Source organism: Chionomys nivalis, chromosome 4 (assembly GCF_950005125.1).
Source record: "Chionomys nivalis chromosome 4, mChiNiv1.1, whole genome shotgun sequence".
In the NCBI taxonomy this organism is placed as follows: Eukaryota; Metazoa; Chordata; class Mammalia; order Rodentia; family Cricetidae; genus Chionomys; species Chionomys nivalis.
In genome coordinates this window covers 100686340-100698819 of record NC_080089.1, presented here as the reverse complement: position 1 = coordinate 100698819, position 12480 = coordinate 100686340, and the positions used below count along the sequence as shown (strand labels likewise).

At 44.7% G+C, this 12480-nt stretch overlaps 1 protein-coding gene across 2 annotated transcripts in view; it reads left to right on the top strand.

Moving 5' to 3' along the window:
• The window catches only part of Dnajc13 (DnaJ heat shock protein family (Hsp40) member C13), a 122541-nt gene extending 114691 nt beyond the window's left edge, over nt 1-7850 (top strand). Inside the window, exons 55-57 of one of the 2 annotated variants that reach the window (XR_009056975.1) lie at nt 1196-1295; nt 6144-6252; nt 6995-7112. Coding sequence is in view for 1 of the 2 variants with exons in the window: in XM_057766478.1 (XP_057622461.1) it covers nt 1196-1295; nt 6995-7101 (207 nt within the window). In the remaining variant the exon portion in view is untranslated. Of the gene's footprint in view, nt 1-1195; nt 1296-6143; nt 6253-6994 lie in introns of both variants that reach the window. The other variant, XM_057766478.1, reaches the window with a different exon arrangement.
• The last annotated feature ends 4630 nt before the right edge of the window (nt 7851-12480 follow it).

Genomic DNA, 12480 nt, shown 5'->3' with positions numbered 1-12480 from the left:
TAGAATATAGGATGCTAAAAACTACCAGGACTTTATAAACTGAACTATACACAAAGTAATAGAAGTGTGTTTTAGAAATACTGTTCTGTTTTTGCTTGTGTTTTGTTTTATTTTACTTAGTTCATACCATTGTCTCATATTCTATGCACACTGACCAGTTGTAAATGTTTGTGCTGCTTGCCATCCTCTGGAAGAATAAGCTTCTGTGATAAGGGCTGAGCAATGCACTGATCTGAAAATTTTATGATTTTATTTTTCTCAGCAACTGAGTATTTCATTGTGTAATAAAAATGTGCTTTTTATTCAAAAAAAAAAAAAGAAACATTTTTGATGCCACTGACTTTCTCTCAGTATTTGAATCATTTAAAACACCGCTAAGGAAGACAAGTCACATATGTTGCTGCAGTCATTTACTGGTATGCCTCTGGGTGCTCTGAACGGCTGGCAGATACTCCGTGTGCCTTCCCTGTGGACCGGCCCCTCTACCTTCATTAGCATTTCTAGGGATGACATTAGCCAAGTGGCCCCAGCACCTACCCTCTACTCCCAAAGAAGGGGGGAAAGAATAACACCTCCTAAAACCAGAGCTCTTTCATCCCCGGCTCAACTCCTCGTTCACTACTGCTGCTGCCCAGGCTGGAATGGGGCCCACCCTGCTCCATGAAGAGCTCTGCTTCAGCACACACAGCTAACTGAGCTTTCCATCTGACTTAGAGACTCAGGATTCTCTGAATTGTGTCTTCCAGGTCTGCACCTCTTAAGTTACTATTTCTGTACATTTTCATCTCCCATCTCAGTCTAATACACATGGACACAGTAGTTCTGTTGTATGTGTGTATTTTGTAAAAATGTTTGCCCATTTTACATGTGATACTCTGATGTTTTGTCTGTTCACTTAGTTTCTTATGTGTGTGTGTTGTTCATGATCTTCTCACAAGACACAGCACATCCTTTGAAAGGCTGATTTAAAGTTGTAACTCCAGTTTCCAGCATCTTCCCCAACCCTTCCTAGGTCTGATTCAGTGAGGTGTGCCCAGCACAGTGCCCAGGAACATGTATGTGTGATGTCGGCCAGTTCCTGGTCCTTCCCCAGTGGCCTTCTGACTTCAGAAGTTGTTTTTCCTGCCTGGTTCAGTCTTCCCACGACTAGTCCTTTACACAATCATGCTAAGTAGGGGTTGCTTTACTTCCCCAGGTGAATGAAATCCTCTCCCGCTCTTCAGTCTGGAGTGCCTTCAAAGACCAGAAACATGACTTATTCATTTCTGACTCTCAAACAGCAGGATACCTCACAGGTAAGTCAGCCCCGAAGGTGCCTGGCAGGCCCTCTTCCTGCCCTGACCAGACTTAAAATAGCATTCCTCTCATCACTTAGGCATCTGGCTACCATTTTTGGGGGGTGCTGTGAGCATGTCATAAGCATCAGTTTCAACCTTGCACAGCGTGTGGTGTGTGGTGTTGGATGTTTATGACGAAAGCTGCACGTAGCCTAGTTTTCATCCAGTATGTTAGTGACAGCTAGCTTAGATGTGCAGTATGTCTGTGCGGTGTTTAACTTGAATGTGGGAAAAGAATGTGTCAGAAACCAGGTAGCCTAGTGCCCTTTCTGTCTCAACAGAGTGAGACTTCATAGAAATAATTGTGTACAGAGTTTTTTCTTAAAAGTTTGCAGTATAGGGCTGGAGAGATGGCTCAGAGGTTAAGAGCACTGACTGCTCTTCCAGAGGTCCTGAGTTCAATTCCCAGCAACCACATGGTGGCTCACAGCCATCTATAATGAGATCTGGTGCCCTCTTCTGGCATACAAGCATACATGGAAGGAATGTTGTATACATAATAAATAAATAAATCTTTAAAAAAAAAAAAAGTTTGCAGTATAGTTTTGCTAAGTATCTTTCCCATGGAGAAAATATGCCAGTGCTGTTAGAAATAAGACCGCCAAGGGCTCAGAAGACGTTAGACATTACACAATGCTCAGGACGTGTTCATTTGACACACAGCTGCATGGTAATTTAAGATCATGATTGGCTTTGGTCTGAGAAGCGGCAGCTTCAGTTGCTTTATGAAAAGCAAGGCACTCCACCTCTTCTGAAGATCTTCACCGTGGATTTAGCCTTGTGAATAGGAGGCCACTTGGTGCCTGCCTGAAATGGTAGCATGTGAATAGATAGCAGCCCCACATGATCTTCTAGCAGAGATGACGGAGATAAAGAGAACAGTGTTAACAGCCAGTACTCCCCAGACAGACAGATCCATTGTTTTAATAGCCCTGATTGCTCTCAGAGAAGGCTGTAAGGTTCATACCAACTTGATTCTCAAATTTTCAAATCCAAAGGATTCGGAGAGCAGCTTCCCTGCTTTCAGTTTTCAGCTTGGTCATGACACTACTGCTCCCTTCCTGTGGCTCCTGCGTCACTGTAGTACCAGTCACTGCTCATACGACTGAGTCTGTCTGCTGCTGACTGCTGTGGGCCTGCCACTTGTGTCCTCCTGTTTTCTGTGGAGAGAGGTAGAGTGTGGTTTTGGTCTGCCCACACCTCCCTCTCTCAGGTAAACTAACTGTCTATATAGGAGTGTATTTGTGCCCACCAAAAGCCTCCTCAGTGTTTCTGAAAGGTGACGGGCCACATTTTCTTTCTTTCTTTCTTTCTTTCTTTCTTTCTTTCTTTCTTTCTTTCTTTCTTTCTCTCTCTCTCTCTCTCTTCCTTCCTTCCTTCCTTCCCTCCCTCCCTCCCTCCCTCCCTCCCTCCTTCCTTCCTTCCTTTTAGATTTATTTATTGTGTATACAGTGTTCTACTGGCATGTATGCCTGCGGGCCAGAAGACAGCACCAAATCTCATTATGGATGGTTGTGAGCCACCATGCAGGTGCTAGGAATTGAACTCAGGACCTCTGGAAGAGCAGCCAGTGCTCTTAACCTCTGAGCCATCTCTCCAGCTTGACAGGCCATATTTTTATGCATTATTTTTGATATAAGCACGGCACAGTTGAAGAATGGGGCTTAGTTGTTGTAGCGAAGAATGAAGTAGTTGCAGGACTGGTGCTGTGCAGGTCAGGAGCAGCTCTTCAGTAGCTTCACGTGATGCTTCTGTCCCCCGTGTACCCAACTTTAATCAAGGTCAAGTAAAAGCTCCAGGTGTTCCTGACACTGCTGCTCTAGCGGGGACTCCGTGATTAGATCACACATGGCAGTTTCTCTTAGAGACCTGGAGTTCCCATTGGCCTCACCCTTCCCAGGTCCCTAATTACTGTGCTGCTCACCAGCACCTCTGTTCCTTGTATGATACCGAAGTGTGGAGGGGTGTGCAGGAAGGAAGATGCGTCTTGTCTGCGCCTTTTCTTCCATCTGTGTCCCTGGGATGAATGAAACCTCTAACAAACAGTTTGACATTGGCAGATGTCTGGACAGGTGCATCCAAGTAGCAATGGTGAAACATCCCATCCCTCCCTTGGAAAGGGCTGGAACTTCTGTGCAGTGCTGAAGCCTGCAGGCAGGTCTGTACTAGACAGGATGGGCTGTGAGCCGCACTTGCCTTAGATCTGTTCCTGGCACTTCTCAGGCTGGAATGTTCTCTGTTAGTTCGGAGGATTTTCTTGCTGATTTTACTCTACTCCTTTGAAAGAACTTTGAACCTGTGCTTCACAGAGGCTCCACTTCTGAGTTCCCCTGCAATTGAGGGAATGCTTCCTTAGTGCCCAGGCTGCCAGATGCTTTTTGGTGTATGCTGTATTTAATTGGAATTTAGTGAAAACCCAATCTTCATATGATACAGACTGTACCAAGCTCTTCTCTGGTTCACGAGGAGACTAAGGTACTGTGAGAATACACACCCAGCCTCCCTCCTAACTGAAGAGTTTCAGTGTGCCAGCCTCCCTCCTAACTGAAGTGTTTGAGTGTGTTTGGCAGTTATATGTGGATATTGTTTAAGAGACAAGGAAATAAGTTTCTGAGGAGAAAGTATTACCTCAAAGAAAGCTGCAGATAAAGGTAGATTTTTCTTCTCCCGACTGCTTAGCAAATGCCAGTTGGTTACGTGCTCAAGATGAAGAAGTGAAAGTCCTGAGTAGGTTAGTTAGGATTGATAAGAAGACAGGACCACCCATTTCCAAAGATCCTCTCATGGCATACTGTTTCTTTAAGAGCGCCTCTGCTAGAGTTATCCCATGAAGTAGATACACAGTAGTGTGTCATCTGAGCCCTGTTACTTAGGCTTTTTGCTAGATTCAAGAACTGCTAGGTGCCAATTGGCTCAGAGCCTCTAAAATTCATTTTTGTAGTAGGAATTTTTCAAGTTATTTCACCTAGGAAATCAATAGTAAAAGAATGCAGCAGTGGCATGAGGCAGAGTCAGTGCTTTTAGGGGCTGCAGTCAGAGATAAAGAGCTTTCTGTGACAAGTGTGTCCTCAGTGGGTCCCTGTTCATTTCTGTATTCCTCTGAAGTCCGGCACACTTTGATAATGTTCTCCTGTGCCCTGGAACCTCTGCACCTTCCCCACTTATCCCTGGAGAAAACAGGGCTGGTTATGAAATGCAGGCAGCTCTTCAGCCCAGGGCAGCCTAATGTATTCTTAACAAAACCCAGAGGCCCAAAAAGTGGGCGAGCATCCCAGACTTGCTGAAACTCAGTTTACTTTCCCTGTGGAGACAAATGATGGGTGTAAAATTAGGCTTCATTATAAGCTCATTTCACAACTTTGATTTTGGTCTAGAAGTTCCAGTTTTTTTTCAGTTCAGAATGCCCTTCACGTCTCTCAATGTCTCATATCCTGTGCAGTATAGTTAAGTTTATGAAGCTGTTGTGTGCAGCTGTGAAGTTCTTATTTGTATGACTATGATGATCAGCAAGTGTCCCTGTGTCTCATCACTGTTAATGATTTGCTGGCCTGGTCTGTCACCTGGGTACTCTGTCTCTTTAAGAGACAAGCCCTGCCCTCTCCTAACCCCTCCCCTTCGGCCGAAGGAAGTGGATATCCCACCTCCTCCAACCTGAGTGCACTCCCTCTTCCATTCTTCCCTCCCTCCTCCCCTTCCCTCCCCCCTTTCTCCCTCTCCTTCTCTGCATGGCAGCTATCCATCTCTCACCCACTGCCTCCCACCTGCCTGGGACCCACAGAGGCCCCACGTGGTGGGACCTGGCTGCCGCTTTTATCTAAACCATTACATTGGTGCCCTGAGAATAACAATCGCCCCATCACCCTCGTGACTTAGCCCAGGATTCCCCAGTGACATCAGTGTTCCCTGCTTTCATACATAGTAGCCTTATAACCTCCTACTTTGATATGAATCAAATTGAATTTATGTCTTACTCTTTCTTCCTGTCACCATGATAAAATACCCTGACAGAAGCAGCTGAAAGGAGGAGAGGTTTATTTTAGCTGTTCCAGGCACAGCCATCATGGTGGAGAAGTCAGAGACAACAGGAGCCTGAAGCCAGCTGGTTACACCGTATTCACCATCAACAGGGAGATGAATGTGTGCATGCTAGTACTCAGCTCCTGTCTCCGTTTTCTGTGATCCCTGATCACGTGTGGAGGGAATGATGCCACTCACAGTGGACGGGTCTTCCACCTTAGCTAATATAATTGAGATAGCCCCCACAGGCATGCTCAGAGGCCTATCTGTTAGGTGACAACTCTGACTATCACAGCCCCCAGTCTGAATTGCTAGGAGCCACACCCCTCTGTAGTGTTTGTGTTTTGGTCATCTGGACCTGTCTGGTAGTTCTGTGGTAACGGTATTTCTGCTTAAAGTGGAGAGCAGTGTGGTACTTGGTTCTGAGCTGCACTGATGGACTGATTTGTTTGGTCGTCGTCTTCCTGGTTTGATGATTAGCAGAAAGTGATAGTTGATGGACTAGACCCCAAAGACCTAAGAAGGGAAAATCCTTTTTGTAAGTGTTAAAGTACATGGTTCCAGGTGCCCAGACACTCTGGTTAACTTTAGTCCCAGCTCATTCTGGTAGAGTCAGCACATGTACAGTGTGTGACAGCTATTTCCATGAACTCGGACGGTGAGAAGTGAGACAGAAGTGAATGACGGCCTGTCCACCATCTGTCCTGTTGCCTTACCCTGCACCTGATTGCCCTGCTGTGTGTACTTCCTCACAACTCCCTTGCTGCTTACATTTCTTTTTTCCCCCAGGTGTCTCTCCTTCCCTTCTAACTGGCAGCAGCCCCCTTCACCTCAGGAGTGGGCTTTAGAACCGCTCTGCCAGGCAGCTTGCTAACTTCTGTGTAGCTCTCTGAAGCAGGTAGAGAAACCTTATGCTCGATGCATGCTGCTCGCACTGCGTTTCCCATCCTAGCCCTCCAGTGTACACATTGGCCATGTTTCCTCAGCTAAGCGCTGCCCCTGTGCAGTGCTATGCCAGTTTCTCTTGCAAGTGCTTGTTCCATTGTGTGATGCTTCTGAGGTATATAAGCAGATGTCCGCAGTGCTCCACGTCAGCTCCAGAGGCCAAAGCCATGTGCTCCTAGGACTGCTGACAGTCACAGGACACATGAGACTGGACTAAAATGCTGATGTCTTCCTTGGAGCACTCTCCGACTGTGAGATGGGTGTTCAAGCCTTCCTCTTGCACCATGTGAGCGCAGGCAACTGGAATATTCTCAGAAGCTGCTTTTGTCGAGAGTCCAGTCGTGCATCACTTTGAGATGGACTGAACGGGTGGGGAGACGGTGTCCTTCATTGTTCTCATTTTTCCGTGTAACATAACTCCTTAAGTATCCTGGAATTTTTTTTTTTTTTGTAAGATTGAACTTCCCTGGTGTGAAAATAGGGGAAACTTCCTGTTTCTACACCAGTGTTACTGCATGAATTTCGAATTTCTGATTGTGTCATATAATAAAGCAAACCATGAACATAGTGCTGTGTCACTGTCATTGTAGGCAGTTATTCATATCATTTTCAGTTTCCCAGTGCTTTACTGCACACTGGACCCTGTGTTCGCCTGACTTATGTAGAAAATGCCTTCTTTGCTTTCTCTCTTGCAGGACCTGGAGTTGCTGGCTACCTTACTGCAGGTACATCCTCATCAGCCATGTCTAACCTTCCGCCTCCTGTAGACCATGAGGCAGGAGACCTTGGCTATCAAACTTGAAACACTCAGAGACAATAAATGCTGAAAGGCCAGTGCTGCATCCACATTCCTCCAGCCAACATGTTGAAACAGACTCTTGCTGCCTTTCTCCTGGTTTCATGACAGTGTTATTCCTTTTTCTATAAATATATTTTTATTTAGGAAAAGAGTCAGTGATTCTGACATAACGCGTTTTGAGAAAGCACTCTGGGTCAGCCTCCATGGGTACACAAGAATTTCTTTTTCTTGGTGTATGTAAGCACATTTTGTTCTTTTTTATCTGTTTACAAGACTGTGAATCAAAAAGACAAACTTTCCTCCTAGTTTTTATAACGTTTTTCTTTTTTCTTTTTTTTAAATTACTGTGACTGTGGAGTTAAGCTGCAGTCTACAGACATTGGGCTAAATCTTGTCCCCAAGAAAGGGCACTTCCCTTCACTGCACCGAATCTCCATGGCCATCTTCTTCCATCATCAGACATTAGGTTTCTGTCCCTCCACCTGTGACCAGATCCTTAATCCTTAATTCTCCGAGAGCTCGGTGCACATTGGTGTGTAGACAGGCTTCACCAAACTGAACGACAAGGAGCTTGTGCAAAAAATTTAAACTAAAAATGGATGTCAAGATGTTATGTAAGAGATTAGTGTAATTGTGAAATGTTCTATACATTATCAAATATATAAAGCTTTCTATATTGAATGTACATTATACAGATCATTCATATGTGTACATAAAATTTTAAAAATAAAGGGAATTGACTGCTTTGTTAATGAGATATGTTTGTTCTTCAATTTTACCCCTTGAAAACCTCTGTGTTCACTTCTGAGGGCGATGGAGCAGCCAGAGGCAGGCTCACCCCCTCAAGCTCGTATGCATAGCTGTCCACTTCTGCTCGTTCCTAACCAGAAACAGAAAGCAGCGCAGTTATTTTTTGTCACAACCCACAGGTTGAGAACCACTGCTCTTTTTGCTTCCTAAATATATATATATATTAGGACGCTAAATGGAGTCAACAAGTAATAAAGGAGAGAAAGCCACAACTTTTATTTTTTTTTTTATTCCACCAAGTAAAACGTCCAGTGTCAGTAATGGGCTAGGTTACATCTTGTTGAGTTGTTGGCTAAAAGAGCTGCATAGAAACCCCCCCAAACATCACAGGCTATTGGTTGTTCTCCACAACCTGATAATGCCCAACAAACATGGAGAAGTTGAGTTGGTGGCAAACTAGAAGCTTCCCCTCACAAACGTCCATGGTACTAGAAGGTAATCTGCACACTATTGGAGGAGAAAGGTGATCATCAATATTACCCAGCTACCAGCCCTGGGACCTGCAACTGAGACCTGCCTGCAAGATATACCGGCTCAGCGGTGGCACAAATGTTACAAGAGTCATCAACCAATTTTGCTTGATTTAAGAACCCACCCCATGAGATGGAACCCATGTCTGACACTACTAAAGTGGCCAAGACCCTGAGGCTAGATAGGTCATGGTCTCTAGGGGAATGTTCTGCCAAAGGAACATATCAATAAAATGAATCCTAATGCCATATGGTAGATTAGTACCTCCCTCTCAGCCCTCATCAGAGAAGCTACTTCTTGCAGTGGATGGAAATTAACACAGAGACCCATAACTGGCCAATGTGCAGCGAGTAAGAGGCTTTGGAGAACTCAGTCCTTTCAAACCCTTCCCATCAAGGCTCAGGGATCTACATGGAAGGGGAGGAAGAAGATCCTAAGAGCTAGAGGCGATGGATGACTCCAAGGAAACGGTGTCTTCCGGACCGGGTGCACATATCAACTCAGAGACTGGCAGCACACACAGGCCTACACACTTTCCAGTCAGATGGGGTCCTGGGCACAGGATGTCACCCCTAACCAAGAAGTTCTCTGCAATTGATACCCACTTATAAGTTTTCAGTTTTCTCCAATGGGGCCCACACACAAAACTTAGTGGTATTTTTGTGGATGTTTTGTTTTATTTTGTTAGGGGCTTTTGTTTGTTTGGGGCATGTTTTATTCTAGTTTGTCTTTTCCTTGTTTTTTTTTTTTTAATTTTGTTTTTATGTTTTTGATTTTTCGTTTTTCTATTTTTTTTTTTTGAAAAAGTTGGATAGGTAGATGGGGGATCTGGCAGGTTCTGGGGGAGGGGTAAAAACACAAAGTTGAAAAAATTAAGAAAAAAAATTTATTGGGTAAGATCAATTTGGTGTACTTTTCGGGAGGTGTATTTTGCAGAGAGGACAGCACTCACCAGACACACCACTAGTGCACAGCCCTTCAGAGCAGCGGCGCAAGAACACTAGCCTGGGTCAGTCGCAGACATCACTCCGCATGTGAGGTTTTCACTAGTCGAATCAGATTCCAGGACAACATTGATAACATTTGGGAACTAGCACTTAGAAGGAAAAAAAGAAACTTGGAACTTGACTGTTTTGAGTTTGGGAAGGGTATGTATGGCCTCTTGGAAAGTAGTCCCACCTTATCTACAATTTCAATCACTTGGAATCAGTTGTGACCAAGAAATACCAAATGGAAAATTACGGAAATAAACACATAGGTTTTGAGTTGAACGCTTTCCTGAGCTACTTGATATATTATGGTAGCTGCTTTTCTTGTCTCTGTGACAAGATAATTCACCAAATCATTTATGGCAGGATTTGTCTTGGCTGAGCAATCGAGGGTACAGGTCACATTGTGTCCAAAACTGGGAGGCAGAGAGCAACACGTGCCAATGCTCACTTTCACCTTTTTTTTTTTAATGCAATCTAGAATCTCAGGCCATGGCATGAGGCTTCCCGCAGTTTCATTAGGCCTTCTCATTTTAATTAACCTAAACTTGAAAAATCCCACACAGGCCGTTCTCTTTGGTGATTCTAGATCCCGCTGAGTTACCAAAAATTAAGTGTCATTTATACCTACATAGCAAAGTCTCACACCCACCTCCTCTGTCCTGCCCTTGAATGGAATTCAGATCCTCAGTTTGAATATCCACACTGCTGTGGTACCCACCATTAACCGCACAGTAACTGTCTTAGTAATCACATGACTATTGAAGTATGACAGAGCTCTTACCCCAAAGCACGCCAGTGTACACCACAGAAGTTGCACAGCACTTTCTCCAAGTCTGTGGTTCTCAACCTTCCTCACGCAGTGACCCTTTAATATAGCTCCTCATGTTATGGTGCCATGCCCAGCTCACAGAGTCCCCCCAAAACCAACTAGGAAACCGAGTCCTATATGTAAAAGCAAAGAGCCTTTATTCTTACCCAAGTTTGTAAACTCGAACTCTTGTGTGTCTGAAGTATTGGCATGATTGGAGACCCCTGAGCTCTGTTGGGGTTGGGTTTTTATAGTAGTAAAAGTGGGGGTGAGGGATTTCTAAGGTTCAGGACCCCTAGTTGGCTGACATTTGTCTAGGGGAGTCCTGATGAAAAGCAATGAGTGTGTGTTGGCAGGTGATCTATCTACAATGGTTGGAACGTTGGGAATTTCCGTTGGATGGTCTGTTCCTGGGTGGTGCCAGCTTATGGCTTTTCCTGGAACCCGGTGCTGCCTGTATTGGAAGCTGTGTGGCCTGGGCCCCACAGTGGTGACCCCCCCACACACCATAAAATTATTTCATTGCTACTTCATATGAATTGTAGTGTAAGTATCTGATATGCAACCTCTGTGAAAGGTCATTTGACCCACAAGTTGAGAACCACTACTCTTAAGTGAAAAGATAAAACTATAATATTTTGTGAGCAGCCATGTCCACAACATTATCACAGCATATTATAATATTAATCTTGCTGTAGCTAATTCATAAACTCCCCACAGGTTGAAAGACCCCCGAAAGGGGATGTCTCTATTCTGGAGAGACCCCCTACCCAAGGATCAGTCGAAACCACTCGTGCGGATGCAAACAGCAAGAGGTTTATTCAGATGCACAGGTACCTGGGGCGGCAAAGTCTTTGGAATGACTCGCGCGCCTCCGGCTGGGGTCGGGGAAATTTTATAGGGGTTGAGAAGCAGAAGCGCGGGCACAGAAGCGAGAAGCATAGTTACAGGGTTCCCATTGGTCAGCCTGAATATGGCCGAGTCCAAGGCTAAGTCAAATTCCCAAATATCAGATATGAACTGACTTGGCTAGGTCTAGGGTTTTTTTCTCGGTGTTTTTGTTCCTCCTTCAGACAAAATGTCTGACCACAGATATCTTGTTTTGGCTGTCTCTGCATTTATTTTTATTGGCAGCCTCTCATACTGTACTCAGTTGAACCCTGAACGTGTAGTACAAGCCTTGCAAAATGGCGTTACTGGTGCTAAGCTGGGCGGGGGTCCTTCAAGGTGTGTTGATACAATTCCCCTGCCTAAAGAACGGTGTTGCCCACAATTGGGCTGGATCTTTCCACATCATTTGCCTTAATTAAGACAATCTCCAGGCACGTCCACAGGTCAGCCTGATTTAGACAATCCCTCACTAAACTCCCAAGGTGATTCTGGAGTGGGTCAAGTTGACAATTAAAATCCTTAGGCCAGGGAACTCAGTTTCTCCCTCACCGTAGAAACATCTGAGACTTGTCCAGTTCCTTTGCATTCGCCCTGCGCTTCCTAGGTGTGTTGTTTAATACTTATTCAAGATGGGTAAACAAAGAGCTTGATTGGCATTTGCATTCGTGGATGCCGACTAACGTGTTAATTCAGAGACTGGAGAGGTGGGTCACAGCACTGAGTAGAGGAAGTGGGGGTGGAAAGTTAAAAACATTTTTACTATCAAACTCTTAAAAGATGATACATACATTGCCATTGTTTGTATAAAAGAAAAGGTCCCAGAACTGCTCATGGAAAGTCTGGTTACATGCACAAATAAGAATGTTGACATTTTTAACTTTGCAAAAGCACACAGTTTTATGTGGTTATCGCACGCAGGAGTTTTCAGTAATTCAGGGTAGTGTACACAGAGCATCGTCCCGGCAAAAAACACCACCTCACTCTATGGCTGCCAAACAAAGGAAAAAAGGAGCCTTGCACCCATGTTTTGGTTTGGTTTGGTTTGGTTGGTTTTGGTTTGTTTGTTTATTTCGGAAAACAGCTTATGAGACGTGGTTTGAGTCAGTGGGAAATGAGTCATTTGCCTTTAGAAGGAAAGGCCAGATGCAAGTAATTCTATAAATATTTAGCTTTGCCTAAATTCAGGAAAGCCATTTCAATTAGAGATTTTACCAGTCGTATGTTATTTTACGTGATTCCCCAAGCCCCTTTCATACGCATCTCTTGGGTGTCTCAGCGTCCCAAGGCAGGAAGTGGAATGAGTTCCAGGCAGTATCAAAGTTAAGACTAAGCTTGACCTGTCTTGTGAGCCCGGGGAGGATCAAGGTGAGGTCAGAGTTCTGAGAGCTGGAACTGGGAGCAGAAGCCCTG